This window comes from Peromyscus maniculatus, chromosome 6, assembly GCF_049852395.1.
Source record: "Peromyscus maniculatus bairdii isolate BWxNUB_F1_BW_parent chromosome 6, HU_Pman_BW_mat_3.1, whole genome shotgun sequence".
NCBI classification, from domain to species: Eukaryota; Metazoa; Chordata; class Mammalia; order Rodentia; family Cricetidae; genus Peromyscus; species Peromyscus maniculatus.
The window spans coordinates 107,320,655-107,338,447 of record NC_134857.1 but is presented as its reverse complement, the minus strand read 5'-3'; the positions used below and the strand labels follow the sequence as shown (position 1 = coordinate 107,338,447).

General features: G+C 42.3%; 1 protein-coding gene across 4 annotated transcripts in view; it reads left to right on the top strand.

Moving 5' to 3' along the window:
• Alpk1 (alpha kinase 1) overlaps window positions 1-6,799 on the top strand; it is a 108,276-nt gene extending 101,477 nt beyond the window's left edge. For all 4 annotated transcript variants that reach the window (XM_006970426.4, XM_076574968.1, XM_076574969.1 and 1 more), the window contains 3 exons: window positions 2,182-2,344; window positions 3,889-4,075; window positions 6,036-6,799. In XM_006970426.4, coding sequence (XP_006970488.1) covers window positions 2,182-2,344; window positions 3,889-4,075; window positions 6,036-6,235 — 550 coding nt within the window. In that variant the 3' untranslated portion in view covers window positions 6,236-6,799. The remainder of the gene's footprint in view (window positions 1-2,181; window positions 2,345-3,888; window positions 4,076-6,035) is intronic.
• The last annotated feature ends 10,994 nt before the right edge of the window (window positions 6,800-17,793 follow it).

The window sequence follows — 17,793 nt, the reverse complement described above, 5'->3', positions numbered from 1 at the left end:
GATATAGTTGGAGGCAAAAGCTGCATGAAGAGGAAGCGTGTTTGGAGACCCTGTTCACACAGCATGTAGGCAGGCCTGGCCCTGGAGCTGAGAGCTTTACATCCTGATCCACAGGCAGAGAGAGACTGGGCTTAGCACAGGCTTTTGAAACCCCAAAGCCCACCCCCAGTGACACACTTCCTTCAACAAGGCCGCACCTCCTAATCCTTCTAATTCTTTCAAACAGTTCTATTCCCTGATGACTAAGCATTCAAATATCTGAGCTTATGAGGGTCATTCTTATTCGATCCACCACAGCTGTTGTCCTTTAGAGAAAGAAATTTGGAGGTAGGCCTGTACACAGTGAGAGTGCATATGAAGATTACAGTTATGCTAAATTAGGGCAAGGAGATCCCACAAACCAGAAGCAAGGCCCAGGGCAGATCTTTCCTTGGCCTTCAGAGAAAACAGTAACCTATTGCTTCTTGATCTGGGACATCTGGGCTTCAGAACTATGACAGAATCTGATTCCTCTGTGTGCTTCACTGTGCCAACCCCAGGAAGCTAATGCACCAAGGTATCACAGGATGCTCTGAAGTAAGAAATTCACTGAGTATAAGCCACATAGGGAATGGAATGAGGAGGTTTAAGACATGTCTGACTCAGAGAATGTAACAGAGAAAAGAGAACAGAAGCAGTGTTTGAGCAGAAATGTTCTCGTTATTTTCCAGAACTGCCAAAAGACACCAATTTTCAAATACATATATCATATTGTATTCAAACAGGCTGTGAAAGGAAATGAAAGAAACAGGAAGGAAGGAAGGAAGGAAGGAAGGAAGGAAGGAAGGAAGGAAGGAAGGAAGGAAGGAAGGAAGGAAGGAAGGAAGGAAAAAAGGAAAGACTTCAGACTTCCTAAAACAAAGAAATCTTAAATCTTACAATCAAAAAAAGCAAAGCAAAACTATTTACTGACAAAGAAACGTCAGTTAGATAGACAGCTGACTTTCCAGTAGCAACAATGTAGCAAAAATTATAAACAATGGCAGTCACATACTTGAAGGTATCTAATGGAAGAAACAATGAAGACATTTGCATATTAAAATAAAAGTGGCCACAGGAGTTTGATACTAACAAACACATGCTAAGGAAAAATAGCATAAAATAGGAAGAAACGTGTCTCCCTATTCATAGCGCAACAATCCACACTTCTGGAAGAATGCTCCAGAAATGCTTCAGTGCTGGCACCCCACAGGGGCAGCCCTTTTGTACACACTTCTGGCGTCAGTCAATAAAGGAAACGCTCTGGATTGGTTCAAACGCTCTGCAGACCTGCACTCAGCACTGGGTGTCCCTCTCAGGACACTTTCTCATTGGGATGCTCTCTGATGCTGCAGAGGCTCCACCTTGGTGTGCACTTTTCACTGTCAGGTCCCCTGTCATCCCCAGGAGTCTGAATTTCAGAGCTGTAGCCTCCTTGAATTCAGTTACATACTGTATTCAGAGATTTTTAGGTGGGGAGGTTGCTCTCATTATGGTCTATGATGCTGACCACTCCCTCTGGTTTTTGTAGGTCACTCCAAACACATGGAACATTACTAATAAATTCATGTTAACTGATAGCAAGTAAAGATCACTACAGTGGCATACAGTACTATAATTACTGTCAATTTAATTACTTCCTAACTTGTATAGTCTCTGTCCAATTAGACTATGAGCTCTTGGAAGTTACATGTCTTGTATCTCACACTTTTCTCAGTAGCCTCAGAAATAGCACGCTGGTGGGCTCATAATAGGTGTTGGTAAAGTTAGCATTCGCAAGAATGAAATCACACAAGGAAGGGATAGAGGAAGGCTTCACACTGACTAACTGATATATTTAAGACCACACTGCAGCTGACGAGTATTGGGCTCCGGAGTACACCGTGTCGACCCCTGGTTTACACAGAGGTATGAAGAACTGCTGCAATGAGAAGTCAGTTTCCCCCTCATATTTCCATATCATTTCAGACCAGCTAGCATGAACTGTGCTCTGTTGTAGAAATGGCTCTTACCAAATTATTTAAATCTGAAGTTAAGACAATTGCTACTGATTCGATAAGGACCAGAAAATACCTTTTGAATTGCGTGTCTCCTCTCGCCTGTCACTTACTCCGCAGTAGTGACCATTTCACATGCTGCTCTGTGGGGTCTGCCCGTCCGTAGGTACGTTGGGAAAGAATACAAAGAGTGGAAGGGGCTCCGGCACCACTTCACCGACGTGGAGCGGCAGATGACGGCTCAGCACTACGTGACGGAATTTAACAAGAGACTCTACGAGCACCAGATCCCGACGCAGATATTCTACATCCCATCCACGGTGCTGCTGGTAGGGCTTTAAAAAGCAAGAGCTTGGCTGATGACACGAGCCTACAAAAGCACATTAGGTTATATTTCCATTACAAGTCTACTTCTAGCACAGCCGTGGTAAGATCTTACACATCCAGTTCCTTGGCTCCTTCTTCTGCTTCATCAGCTTCGTCCTATTAAAGAGGAGAAGAATGACCCTCTGTCCCCTTCCAACACATTCATTTGGACTAGACCGTCCAATGGGGCCATTAGAGTAACAGCTGATCCTAACATCTGGTTAAGTTAGCATTCTTTTTTTTTTTTTTCAGTTTTTCGAGACAGGGATTCTCTGTGTAGCTTTGTGCCTTTCCTGGGACTCACTTGGTAGCCCAGGCTGGCCTCAAACTCACAGAGATCCGCCTGGCTCTGCCTCCTGAGTGCTGGGATTAAAGGCATGCACCACCACCGCCCGGCAAAGTTAGCATTCTTATTAGACTTTTCTTTTTGTGTTGTCTTTCCCCAAAGGGACCCTCAGGGTTGTATTTTACACAAATTATTCCTTCAGTGTGATATATAAACCCTTTGTTTTGCATTCTTTCTCCAAATGCTTGCAACTAAGTGATTTCCGAGATGTAGTTTAAGCACATTTAGCAAGAAAAAAAATGTAAGTACTTCACTTTTAAATAATTTTTAGGCAGTTTTTAGGTTTGTCCTAACCTGCCTTCCTCTATCCTGGACCCTGAAACCATTCTTTATTCACTAAACATCACTTTAGAAAGGTGAAGGCAAATCTTCCTACTGCTTTCTCCTTTTTGGATCAAGAGTACCCTGTTTCTCTAGATAGAATGACTCCTTCCTGTATTCATATTTATAATGATTTTTTTCCATTGGCCAGAGACAGCTTGACTCATTTTTTTAGTGTTTATAATATAAATATCATCTGACTTGTATCTTCATGTCAGAAAGTATTCAAATATCTTAACAGGCGTTGGTACTAACCTGTAAGTCAACCTCGTCATATGGAAATGCATGTGAGAGCAGCCTCTAGTCCCAAGGCATGATCCACTCATACGCTCTTGCAAGCCAGCCTGGGGTGAGGTCGCGGTGCCCTAATTTGTTTAATGTTATGAATATTTTGCCTTCATTGTCTGTGTACCATTGTGTGCTTTGTGCCTATGGAGGCCAGAAGAGGGCACTGAATCCAGAAACTGGATTTATAGAAATGAGTCAACGTATGGATGCTGGGAAATGAACTCAGGTCCTCTAGAAGAGCAGCCAGTGCTCTTAACCATTGAGCCATCTGTCCAGCCATTTGTGACCTACTCTTTTAAGTGAGAAATTTAGTCTATGAAGAATAATCACTTTAGATTCTATTTTAGGTAACAGATAATGCTAGGTACTTTATGTTTTATCATTTAATCCTTTTAACAAAACTAAAGAGTTATTATTATTACTCTTAGACTTACCTCTGAGGAAATTGAAATGTAGAGTAATATGTCTACACGGCAAAGCCTCAGTCCAAACCTACTGCAGAGACTGTGGCCTTCACCATTGTGTATACTACCTCCCATCTTTATGTTTCAGATTTTGGAAGACAAGACTATAAAGGGATGCATCAGTGTGGAACCTTACATACTGGGAGAATTCGTCAAGTTATCAAATAACACGAAAGTAGTCAAAACTGAGTACAAAGCTACAGAATATGGCTTGGCTTACGGCCATTTTTCTTATGAGTTTTCTAAGCACAGAGATGTTGTGGTTGATTTGCAAGGTATGTAAAGCAGGGTTTACTTTTTATTCTGAATATTGCAACTGATTTCACTAACCATTATTCATATTTCATTGACCATTCTGTGTGCAGGGTACTATTTGGAATTAAAATTAATTGATTGTACTGCATGTAGAAAATGATTCTTGAGTGACTTAAGCATCTCATTATCCATGCTGTGGTCTCTTGGGCTCAGTTGCAGAGTGATCCCTAGAAGCTTCTACTCACTTGAATGGATGTGAATAAAATCAGTTTCTTATCACTGCCTTTCACTTCAGAATCCTCTCGATTTTTTTCTTGGTTCTAGAGGATGGCTCAGTGGTTAAGAGCCTTTGTTGCTCTTACGGAGGGCCTGGGCTCAATCCAAGCACCCACAAGTCTAGCTGCTCACAACTGTCTGTGATTCTAGTTCCAGCTTACCTGACACTCCCTTCTGACTTCCTGTCTTAGTTTGGGTTTCTATTACTGTGAAGAGACACCATGACCATGGTAAATCTTTTTTTTTTTGGCTTTTTCGAGACAGGGTTTCACTGTGTAGCTTTGGAGCCTATCCTGGAACTCACTTTGTAGACCAGGCTGGCCTCGAACTCACAGAGATCCTCCTACCTCTGCCTCCCGAGTGCTGGGATTAAAGGCATGTGCCACCACCACCCGGCATCCATGGTAAATCTTATCAAAGAAAACATTTAATTGTGGTGGCTTATAGTTCATTATCTTCATGGTGGCGTGCAGGCAGACATGGTGCTGGAGAGGTAGCTGAGAGTTCTACATCTTGATCTACAGGCGAGAGGAAATGAATTGTCATACTGAGCATGGCTTGAGCATATATGAGACCTCAAAACCCACCTCCAAAGTGACGCACTTCCTCCAACAAGGCCACACTACTCCAACAAGGCAACACTTCCTAATAGTGCCATTCCCTGTGGGTATATAGGGGACATTTTTATTCAAACCACCACACCTCCACAGGCAAATTAATAATTAATAATCAATTAATTGAATTTAAAATCATCTCCACTTTTTCTTTTCTCTAGCCCTTTATCTATAGTGAAAGTTGATAACTAAGTTTCATAATTGGAATCATTTTGAAACAGAAAGCTGTGTGTACTTAAAACTGACTTTTCTTAAAATCTGCATTAATATTGATATTTCATTTTGTTGGTTACTGTGTTCACCATAATTCATGTCAGTGAATAGCCTAGCAAGAACTCTTTAATCTACCATTCTTCCTTCATAATATTTATAGCTGTCATACTGCATATTTTACATATTCATAGTTTACTAATCTGTCTGTTTTCATGAGAATGTTTGCTCAATTGGTACAAACATTTTTTTATCTTGTTCAATACTGTGGACTTAGTGTTTAAAAGTTTTTTGTACAGTATCTGTGCTCAATACATAAGTGTAGGGTAAGCAGTATTTACCTATAAGTGAATAAGGCATAAAGAAGCTTCTAAATCAAGAGAGAAATGCTCAGCCGGGCGGTGGTGGTGCAACCCTTTAATCCCAGCACTCTGGAGGCAGAGGCAGGCGGATCTCTGTGAGTTCGAGGCCAGCCTGGGCTACAGAGTGAGTTCCAGGAAAGGCGCAAAGCTACACAGAGAAAACTTGTCTCAAAAAAAAAGAGAGAAATGCTCAACATTGAGATTTTAATAATTATTCTGAATGAACTTTATGCTCTATAATCTGTGAATATTCATTATCTCAGTATGTCATACTTGACACATGTAACAATATAGTATTTAGTTCTCTTCTTTAAATTAATAATTAGGATATGCATCTCAAATTCCTTGGCAGAAACTTAATAAATATAAACCACAGGATGATAAAGTTTTAATTGTATCTCTTTAAGCATGCATGTGTGTGTGCACATGTGTGTAAACTTGCATGTGTGCATGTGCATGTGTGTATATGTTGACATTTCTAGGGTATGTGGTGCTCAGATGTATTCTTTCTCTTTTAGGTTGGGTGACTGGCAATGGAAAAGGCGTCATCTATCTTACAGACCCTCAAATTCACTCAGTTGATCAGAAAGACGTCACTACAAATTTTGGGAAGCGGGGGATATTTTACTTCTTTAATAACCAGCATGCAAGCTGTAATGAAATATGCCGTCGTCTTTCTCTGACCAGACCTTCACTAGAGAAACAAAGTAATATGTAGGCTGTAGGTTGGCAGCTTGACAGGCCTTCAGGAGCCCAGCATCAGATCTGCCTCCTTCAGGGCACACAGCATGGCATGAATTGATCCTTTCAGCCACTGGATGATTCCAGCCATTGACTTACAAGAGGAATTGAAAAATATCAATTCCAGGCCTACACTTGCTTGTCAGGAAAAAATCCTGCAGACCTTGTTCCCTCTGACACAGGGACATGCCAGGGGGCCATGCTAGGTTTTACAGTTGTATGTGATATCGGAGGTCCTGAGTTGTATGGTGAAGACAACATAAGGGATAAAAAAAACTCAGTTGAAAACTTCTGTCATTTAAGCCATTGTGATTTAGGTTTTTCGTCTTGTTTTTATTTTTTTTGTTTTTTTTGGTGGGTTTGGGTTTTTGTTTTGTTTTTTGTTTGGAGGTTTTTGGTCATTGTCTGTTATAACTGACAATATTGCTGTTTTCCTAACTTGAGAGTTCCTTGTATATTTAAAAAGCCCAGACTCTTCTGAGAAGATTCCAATTTCTGTTTTTCTTTTAACATTTGATTTTTCATAAAACTGTTATCCACACGTGTTGTAGAATATTATTTTAAGGTGTGTTACTTTTGTTTGTGTTGCATTTGTTTAACTCTGTGAAGCTGTGTTATTGTGCCTGTCTAAATCACCTGATGGTCTAATAAAGAACTGAACAGCCAATAGCAAGGCAGAAGAAGGGAATAGATGGGGCTGGCAGGCAGGAGGATATATAGAAGGAGAAATCTGGGAGGAAAGGAGGAAGAAGAAGTAGCCAGAGAAGGAGCAGGACACTGGGGGCCAGCTACCCAGCTACACAGCCAGACATGGAATAAAAAAGAAAAGGTGTACAGAAATAGAGAAAGATAAAAGCCCCAGAAGCAAAAGACAAATGGGATAATTTAAGTTAAGAAAAGCTGGCTGTCAACAAGCCAAGCTAAGGCCAAGCATTTATAATTAAGAATAAGCCTCCATGTGTGATTCATCTGGGAGCTGGGTGGCAGGCCCCCCAAAAGAGCAAAAACAAACAACAACACACAGAGAATTGTTTTATTGAGATGAATTCACCAATCTTTATTATATGTTTGTGTGTGATACAAGATAACTCCATGTTCTGGGTTTCTTTCCAGTTCTATCTATGAAAGATGTAATAGAGAAATAGTAACATACCACATGGTCACCACAGCCTACTCTTTGCCCCATAGATCTTCTGCACATGTGATTAGTAGTTTTATTTCCTGCTGAGAGAATTGTACAAAGGGAGGGCTGAGAATGCCTCAGCGGTACCACCCACATTTAGGGTGTGTCTTCCCACTTGGGTTAACATAATCTAGACCCTCCCTCAAGGACATGCTTAGAGGTTTATCTCCTAGATGATCTTGTCAAACTGACCATATCAACCATCACATAGAGTGTTATATGGATGTCTGGGGTGAGGGGTCATCAGGGAGTACCATGAAATTTGTGTAGAGGATGGACAAAGAATTGTACGTCCTAGAAGAAGACCAAGCAGAGAAAGTGAAAGTGACAGACTGGAGGGATGTGACAGCCAAAAATGCCGAGGAAGCGAGAGTGACAAGCAGAGAAGGGAAATGGACCGCCACCGAGAAAGAGCAGATACCATTGATTGGACCAACCGTCAAATCTCCAAGTGGTGAGAATATGGCTGGCTTCTTTTTGCTTTTCTGATCCTTCAGGTTTTAACCCCCAATGTCTGGCTCTGGGTTTTTTTTATTATTATTATTAATAAGACCGTTTTAGCAATTCATCTATATAGGGCAAGGAAATCTACTTTGTCCCTACCTGTGAGACTAAGGCCTTGTTAAAAGCCTCCACACTAACAACTCCTTCTGGAATAAAATGGGCTACCTTCTGTAGGCAGACTTTTCTTTGCCACCCACCAGTTCCCAAATAACCAACACAGAGACTTAATACTAATTGTAAGTGCTTGGCTGATAGCTCAGGCTTCTTAATAACTAGCTCTTACAACTTAATTAACTCATTTCTATTAATCTATGTGCTACCCCAAGGCTTGTGAGATTTACCTCTCTAGCATGTCTTGCTTACTCTCTGGCTGGCTAGTGACTCTTTCTCTGACTCTGCCCTCCTTCTTTCCAGCCTCCTCTGTGTCTGGCTGTCCCACCTACCCTTCCTGTCCAGCTACTGGCCAGTCAACTTTTTATTAAGCCACTCCAAGTGACAAATCTTCATAATGTACAAAAGTATTATTCCACAGCATTTCTTCCTTTTTGTCTAATTAAAGAGGAAATTTTAATTTTAACATAATAAAATTGTATATAACAAAAATTATCAAGTAAAAATTATAGTTACAAGATCCAGTTCATTTGTATTTGACAAATTTAATCTAATAATATATATACTCTTTCTCCTCTCTCTCCCAAGCCTATGAATATTTTTAAACACACTGTAACCTATTCAGAGGTTGTTTTTTTTTTGTCTGAATCTGTCTTTACTGTGTATCTATAATCTTTTTCTAACTGAATGAACCATTAAATTGCTAAGCCAGGAGATTCACCCATGTACTGTAGCTGGCATGAGAGACACAAGACTAGGAAGCCACTCTTGGCTCCATTTTTGTGTTTCTAGAACCCTTTCCCAGGTTCCCTCAGGTTTTATGTGGTTGTAGTTGTCCCACATTGGGTGCCATTTGTAGGCGGATTTTATTTCCTGCCCACTAGTTCCTAAATAACCAACATGGAGACTTCATATTAATTGTAAATGCTCAGCCAATAGCTCAGGCTTCTTACTTTCTAGCTCTTACAACTTAAATTAGCCCATTTCTATTAATCTGTGTGCTACCCCAAGGCTCATGTCATTTACTTGCTGTGGAACAATCCTTTTCTACACTATGAATATGTATTACTTTCATTTGCTAATGAAAAGCTGATTGGCCAATAGCTGGGCAGGAAGAGATTGAGCTCAAGAGCCAGATAGAATTCTGGGAAGAGGAAGGGGGAGACAGAGAGTCGCCAGCATGAGAATGCTATACAGAGAAAAGGTACCAAGTCACATAGTTAAACACAGGTAAGAATTATAAATTAGTTTAAGTGTAAGAGCTAATTAGTAATAGGCCTGAGTTATCAACCAAGCATTTATAGTTCATATTCAGCCTCTGAGTCAATTATTTGGGACCAGGCAGTTGGAATGGGAAACGTCCATTTACATTTACCTCTCCAGCAAGTCTTGCTTACTTTTTGTCTGGCTAGAGATTCTCTCTCTCTGACTCTGCCTTCCTTCTTCCCAGTCTCCTCTGTGTCTGGCTGTCCCACCTATACTTCCAGCCAGCTACTGGCCAGTCAGCTTTTTATTAAACCAATCCAAGTGACAAATCTTCACAGTGTACAAAAGGATTATTCCACAACTTTATCCCAAAGCCTCCAGGCCATCAAGACCATCCATTGCTGATGGGATCCAGACATCCCTCAATTGCCAACCCAGGGACTCATTGTAAGGAAGCAGGTGGAGTCTCTGCTCAGGGCACATAGCCAAGAGCCATGCTGATCTGGACCAGTTCTATCCCCCCATCCACTGTGATTCTACTTCCCATTCCTCCCTTTGCTGGGCCCAGTGTGGATGTTTATTGAGATCAAGCTATGTCCTATTCCATGTTACTCCATATTTCAGATAGTTTTTTTTTTCAGACTTGCCCAGGGAGATTCTGTCTTATAAGCAACTTTTGATTCCAGGTCAAGGTAGAGGATAACCAGGTCCCTGAGTGGAGAAGTAAACACCACCTGTCCATACAACACAGACTACTAAGTGGCATACCTTGAATGAGACAGGGTGCCACCTATAAATTTACTGGGGTAAACTGAGACTGTATGGGCACACAGCTTTGTTAAAACCATACCAGGAAAAACAAATGTTCAAGTTACTTTTTTGTTGCTGTGTTAAAACACCACAACTAAGGCAACTTATAGGAGAGTTTATTTGTGCTCATGGTTGCAGAGGGATAAGAGTCTATGATGGTGGAGCAGAGACCTGACAGCAAACAGCAAGCATGGTGGCAGGAACTGAAAACTGAGCACTTGCTGTCACCAGATGGTGGCGGCACATGTCTTTATTCCCAGCGTGCAAGAGGCAGAGACAGATCTTTGAGTTCAAGGCCAGCCTGCTTTATAGAGTGAGTTCCATGATGGCCAGAGCTACACAGAGAAACCCTGTCTTGAAAAACAAAGCAAAACAAAGAAGAAGAAGAAGAAGAAGAAGAAGAAGAAGAAGAAGAAGAAGAAGAAGAAGAAGAAGAAGAAGAAGAAGAAGAAGGAAAAAGAAAAGAAGAGAAGAAAAAGAAAAGAAAACTGAGCACTCACATTTTGAACCCCAGGATTGAACCAAAGAAAGTGTAAGGTGTACTGGAATGACATGAGGCTTTTAATGCCAAAGCCAACCTAGTGATGTACTTCCTCCAATACAGTTGCACTACCTTCATCTCCCCAAACAGCACCATCACCTGGGAACCACATCTTCAAATACCCGAGACTCCAGGGATATTCTTATTTACACCACTACATCCTACTCCCTGGCCTGTTAGGCTCCTAGTCATGTAATACAAATGCATTTCATCAAGCTTCAAAATTTCCTCATAGTTTTTCACAGTCTCTGTACTGTTTCAAAGTGCAAGTTGCTTCTAAGAGTCAAGACTCTTCATTGCAACCCCCTGTAAGAATCAAAAAGCAAATTACATACTTCCAATCTAGAATGGTACAGCATATAGATTACCATCCACAAAGCGGGGAATTGGGGCATAATGAAGAAATACTGGACCAAAGCAAGATAGAAGCCAATCAGGGAGCCAGGTGGTGGTGGCGCACACCTTTAATTCCAGCACTCGGGAAGCAGAGGCAGGTGGATCTATGTGAGTTCGAGGCCAGCCTGGGCTACCAAGTGAGTTCCAGTAAAGGCGCAAAGCTACATAGAGAAACCCTGTCTCGAAAAACCAAAAAAAAAAAAAAAAAAAAAAAAAGAAGCCAATCAGGGAAAATATTAATAGCTCCAGATCTTGAGTCTGGGATTAGGTGACCCTGCTCCTTCAGCTTTGCTGACTTCGTACATTTCTTTCTCTCGGGCTGATTCCACTTCCTGTAAGCTGCTCTCCTTGGCAGACATCTCACAGCTCTGGCATCTCCAACATTTTGTGGTCCTTTAATAGTTTGGGTGTGGAACGTCCCCCCATAGTCTTGAGCACTTGAACACTTGGCCCCCTGTTGGTGGGACTCTTTGGGGAGGGTCAGGAGGTATGGCTTGGTTAGAGGAAGTGTGTCATTGGAGGTGGGCATTGACGTTTTAAAGATTCATGCCATTTCCAGTTAGCTCTCTTTGCTCTGCACTTGTGTTTGAAGATGGGGGCTCTCAGCTTCTGTTCCGGCCTCCATGCCTGCAGCCTGGTACCATGTCTTTCCGCCATGGTGGACTCGTCCCTCTGGAACCATAAGCCCCAAAAACACTCTTCTCTAAATAGTCTTGGACTTGATGTTTTATCACAACAACAGAAAAGTAACGAATATAGGTCTCAACTACAACCTAGACTTCACTTTCACAGCTTTGTACATCAGCCTCTCAGGACCTTCATACAGCAATTTCCTTCATACACTGCCTCAACAGCTTTCTGAAACCACAGAGGAAGAATTCACAATCCCTCCTCACCTTCAGTCACCCTTCATGATCCTAAAGCCAGCACCACATGGACCACACTGCCAAGCTTGGCTGCCAATTTGGAATGATCCCTGGCCCCTTTGAATTCCGTTTGGAATTGCTTTCTTGGAGCAGAACACATCTTAGCCTTTTCCTTTCACAAGTTGGAAGTTTCGCTGGGTGGGGTCCTGCCCAAAGGGCACCCTTCTCTTTATTCCCACACAGTGTAGGAGGCCTCTCCTTAATGGCACTGATCCCCTTATTTCTTACAGCACAAACCTTGCCCACAACATTAACTTCAGTGGTATTCTTTTTCTCTTCAAACTATACATTTTGTATTTCTGCCTCACTTGTTCTTCTCCATTGTAGATCTGCATATCATTTATTAGTAATAACTCTGCTGGGGACTGTAAAGATGGCTCAGAAGTTAAAAACATTGGCCACATTTCCAGAGAACCCAGGTTGAATTCCCAGAACCCACACAACAGTTCACAACCACCTGTAACTCCAGTCCCAAGTGATCCCATTCCCTCTTCTGGCCTCTGAGAAAACCAAGTATGCCTGTGGTACACAAACAGGCATGGAGATAAAATACCTACACACATAAAATAAATTAACTAAAATAGAATAGCAGTAAAAATAACCACCCCAAAGATTTAGTGTTGTGCTGCCCTAAATTGCCTACACCAAAGAATCAGTCCATTAGTTTTCAATTTAGCCTCAGACAAGCTCTTAAGAAGGGGGGGGGGGGCGAAGCAGCCAGATTCTTGGACAATATCACAGGAACAGTCTCCATACGAGCTGCTAATATTGTTTTATGCTGAAACCGCTTGAGCCGGACCTCTGCAGTCCACATCGCCCTCAGCACTGCTGTCTTCCCAGCTCCTGCTAGAATGGCCTGTCTGCTCCTGGACAAGGACATAGAGCTAATGTTTCCTTCATCCTCTTATCAGGGACTCTGAGAAAGTCTTGGGTCGGTCCAGCTCCCAATACCACCCGCTTCAGTTTCTCAGGTGGCAGGATTGCAGGGCATATACCACCATGCCTAGCTTTGAGTTACTCAGTATTACTTTGGGATGGGACACATACATGCTTATTACAGAATATTTGGAAAATATGACTCTTAAAGTAGAAAGTAAAATCTATTCCTCGAAATTCACTGGGAGAAAAATGCTATCAGACTCCACTATACTATTTATTATTTTCTTTACTTAAAGGAATTTGAGAAGAAACTGACAAGCTTAGAAATGGATTCTTCCCTGGTCATGCTGCAGATAGATGAGCGTATAGCCTGGTCCCTGTCTTGACTGTAGCCCTGTGAGACACTGAGCACAGGACTACCCACTCTATGTCTGGTCTCCTGCCCTAAAAGAACCATGAGACAATCAACACATGCTATTTCAAGCTGGTACAGTTGAGATATGCAATAATGGCTGGAAGGGGTCAGAAGCTAGGACTATGCAAGGCTTTCTCAGAAGCCCTGATAAAAGGACAAAGGGAATGTTGGTTCTGTATTCTTCCCAGGGGCAGACATGGCAAGGTCCAGTCTTAGGGCTGGGACCAGAACCCTAAAGGAGTCAAGGCTGTGGTTTCTGGGAGTCCAACTCTCCCCACTGAAGGCCTGTGGTCATCAGTCCTAAGGCAGTGGTAGCTGAGGTATCCTGTGTTTTTCTTTCCAACACTGCTTAGATAGCTTTCTGCTGACTCTGTCCCATTGAGATTTATTAAGAAGACTCTGTACTTCTTAATAGACTTGCTTAGCTGGTTTCAGCTCTTAGTCTGTTTTATTTTCTCATCCCTGGTCCTCCTCCTCAAACCCTTTATTCCTGTGAGTTCAGGTCACTCACTGGCCAGTGAACTTGGCTAAATTGTTAAAGCAGACCCGGCAGTCCGCTCACATCAGGAAGCAGGAACCAGGGAGAAGGGGCCTCATGGCCCCTCTCCCTTTCCTTTTAAGAGGTCACATACAGTATGTATGACAGCACCACCTCCTTCTGGCCATATTGCCCAAGGTCATTGGCGGAGCACATACCATTACACACACACACACACACACACACACACACACACACACACACACACACACACACCAGGGTAGAAGATCCTAGCCCAGATGCCCACGATAAGTAAAGAAAATGTGTTATCCATACAAAATGGACTATTATCCAACCATAACAATGAAAGTATGTCATCGCAGGAAAGTGTTAAGCAAAATAAGCTGAACTTAGACAAATCTGCATGCTATCCCCATGTAAAGAGCTCAGAAAGTAAACAAATTTAAGGTGTTTGGAAGCTTTAAAACTTAGAAGCTCACAAGGCCCTTCCCAGGGTTGCATAAGCAGTTAACATTGCTGGGAAGGATATTCTCTGACCAGACCAGGGTAGCTCTCAGGGAGCTAGCTCTAAGAGCACCACTTTCATGAATCGTCACCCATGCTGGGGTGGGCTTTTTGGTGACAGTAGCTGGCTTTGAGTCACCCATGCTCCTAGAAGTAACCCCAAAACTTCACTGATTCACTAAGCTAAATTGAGTGGGATAATTGCTTTGGTTTGTCATTGGTGCTGTCTGGGGCGAACAGACATCTGCTTACATCTCCCCAGGAAAGTCACAGTGAAGTGACTACCGTCTTGTCCTGACTCTGAATCTGCTTGGACAATTCTCTGCCCTCTACCCACCAACAGTTACAGCCGCCTTGGCAACACATTTGAGATTCCCATGACCTTGACGGTGGCCCCAGTGTATTAACGTAACTAATTCATGTAAATTAAAATAGCTGAAGAAAGTATAAGTCAAAAATAATTGTCATGGGGGCTGGAGAGATGGCTCAGTGGTTAAGAACACTGGCTGCTGCTCTTCCAGAGATCCTGAGTTCAATTCCCAGCAACCACATGGTGGCTCACAACCATCTATAATGAGATCTGGGACGCAGGCAGAATACTGTATACATAATACACAATAAATAAATCTTAAAAAAAATAATTGTCATAGTATGTCTGAAATAATTACTGCACCCTGCCAGAAGCCAAGGCTATTTTGGCCCCCATCTAACGTTGCCGTGAGTTGTGTTCTTTGTGAGTTTTACCTTTAAAAACACTGTGTCCCTGAGTTTCAACGCCAAGATACTTTGATTCATGAGCCCTTCCTTGGTCGCCAGTTGGTAAAGGACTCCTGTACTTTAGCGGACTTCATCAGCATGGTTGCCTGCATCTTTCTGGTGTGGATTCCTACACCACAAGAGTAGTGGAGGGGAAAGGATGGAATGTTGTATATTTGGTCACATTACAATCGAGATTTAAACACGTATGTGTGACACGAAAGCCGAAGAGGCACTACTTGGGGAGAGAAGTGATGGGAAACGACAGTGAGGGGAAATATGAGTATACAGAGATGTCACGATGGGGCCTGCAAGGTGGCTCAGCGGATAAAAGCACTTGCTATGCAAGTCTGTGGCCTGAGTTCAAAACCCGGAGCCTACAAAAAGGTGGAAGAGCCACTTCATAAAATATGCCCATTAACCTCCACACACACTGCAGCATTCTCATCCCTCACACACACATACATACAATAATGATAAAATTATTTTTAAATTTTTTTAAAGAAAATGTCATAATGAAGTCCATTATTTTCTATGCTAGCTCAAAATTAATTCTCCAACTTTCTAGTGAAAAACATCTTCCCTAAGAGCCTGTATTCTCCCAGGCCCCATTACAACCTATGGAAGCCTACTTTAAACTCTCAAAATAATTGAATAGCTGTCATTTTCCAGCCAGCACCAATGCTAATCTAAGATTGGACCATATTATCCACGCTGGAGCTGCATGCCAAGTGTCTTTCTATTATTTACCTAACACTGTCACTAACACAAATAACAGTTCCTAATCACAAGGTCTTGAAACCTGCATTTCTGAGCTACCTTGCAGAAGTTGGGGTAGGCTTGGCTAGGTAGTTCTGACTAGGGGTTTGTTAGATGATAGTCGAGATGTCAGTGGGTCGTCTTCAGAGAGCCTAGCTGGACCTGGAAAGAATGCATCCACTGTCTCTCCCACAGCCATGGGGTCAGAGGCCTCTGTTTCTCCTCCTCCATAGGACCTGACAGTTTGATTCAGGCAGAGTGAGAAATCCAGCAGCCAGCCGGGCAGGGCAGAAACCACGGTGCCTGTCACACCTCACCCCAGAAGTTACACCATCACTTCCACCCTGTGTTGTCCACACAGACACATCCTGGAATAGTGTGAGGAAGAGTAACAGGGCAGGTTGGGGTCCCTGGGGGCCTTAGGGACATGGCTGAATGTCTCACCAGGCCTGCAGTGTCGCACATTTTCATTACAGTGTCTTCTTAAACGGTCAATGCTTTAATAAGAGGGTGAAAAACTAAAGAAAGGAAGGAGGGAGCTGCTGGAGATGAGTGTATGTGACTCTCATGTTCAATAACTTCTTATTGCTCCCTCCTTCTTGCTACAAAGATAAGAAGCAATGGGAAAGTGTCTGAGCCCCTGGACTTCAGAAAGTTCCTCGGCAGCCAGGTGGTGGGAAGGAATTAAAATTCAGAGTTTCCTCAGTCCAACCCTTAATTTATACAGAAACCTTGTTTGCTAGAGTATTCAATGATTTCCAGATTCCTTCTCCATTCTTTAATGTATCTCACTCTTCACTAGATGAACATTGAGAATGCAAAGAAGTCTTTGGAAAACTCCATTATCATTTTTCTAATGTGAACTAATTTTGATCTTATTCTCACACTTATTGAGTGTGTAAAATTCTGTTTTTTAAAAGTTGAGTTTCGGGGGGTTAAATTCAACTTAAGAATATTTAGTCTTTACCCCTTTAGAGATGAGAAATATCAGGCTGGCATTACTGACTTTAGCATTACTGACTTTAATGGGGCCATTGTTCTGAAAACAGTGTTTGTTCTGTATTGTTTGGATATGCAGACATCCTCAGCCTGAACAGTTCTGTGGAAACTAGGTGTAACACGTTAAAAAAAAAAAACCGAGAGAATGAGAGAGAAAAGAAATCTCTTTATTATGGTGCATAAGCCTCCAGTGTGCCAGGGCTCTGCAGCTGCACGGGACAGAAAATGCATTCAGAAATATAATGCAAGTGTGAATAATCCTCTCGCCAATGCTGCTTGCAAACTGCACCAGCTTTGTCAGGTGAACTTGAACTGGGCCATCAGCTTTGCCCCGGTTCCCACTGCACACGCTTGTCTATCACCCCAGGGCATTCACCATCTTGACTGTTGTTTAAAGGGAACAAGCAATCCATCATTGAGCCAGGGAGTCACTTTCTCATAGAAAAGTAAAATCAGCATGTGACACTACTCAGCCCTAGTGTTTTACAGATTAAAATGATACATGGCGACTCACGTGTTTCTAGGAAGATTAAGTCGGTTATCTTGTTCCAAAGCCCAGACAAAAGAATCCCCCCTCAAGCAGTTAAGTGGCAGTCTCACAGGAGATGAAAACCCTCGTCTCGACTACTAGGTGGCAAGGCAGGGAATGCACTAAGAGAACAGAAAGAGAATGTTATTTTACAGCTAAGCACCGTTTTTATCCCCTGCATGAGCTAGCACAAAGAGGAATCCAGCCTGAAAAGGGAGCTGTGAAATCTTTGTACAAGTCTTCGCTGTTGAAGATGCCAACTTGATTACCAGAGATGGACACACGATTTATTGTCTGATCGCCTCCAGGATTGATTTAAATTTGGTGAAATAAATGAGCAGCCGTTGGCCCCCAGGCAGTGGGCTTCATCGGAGGAAGTTGCAGATCGGTCAGCCACAGTGTCCAGTTATCAAGGCTGCTGCTCTATTGTCCTAGCCACGCAGTAATCAAATTTTCAATAAATCTCTTATAGCCATAAGCTCATATTGAAAGACAAGGTTATAACCTTTATTTCACAA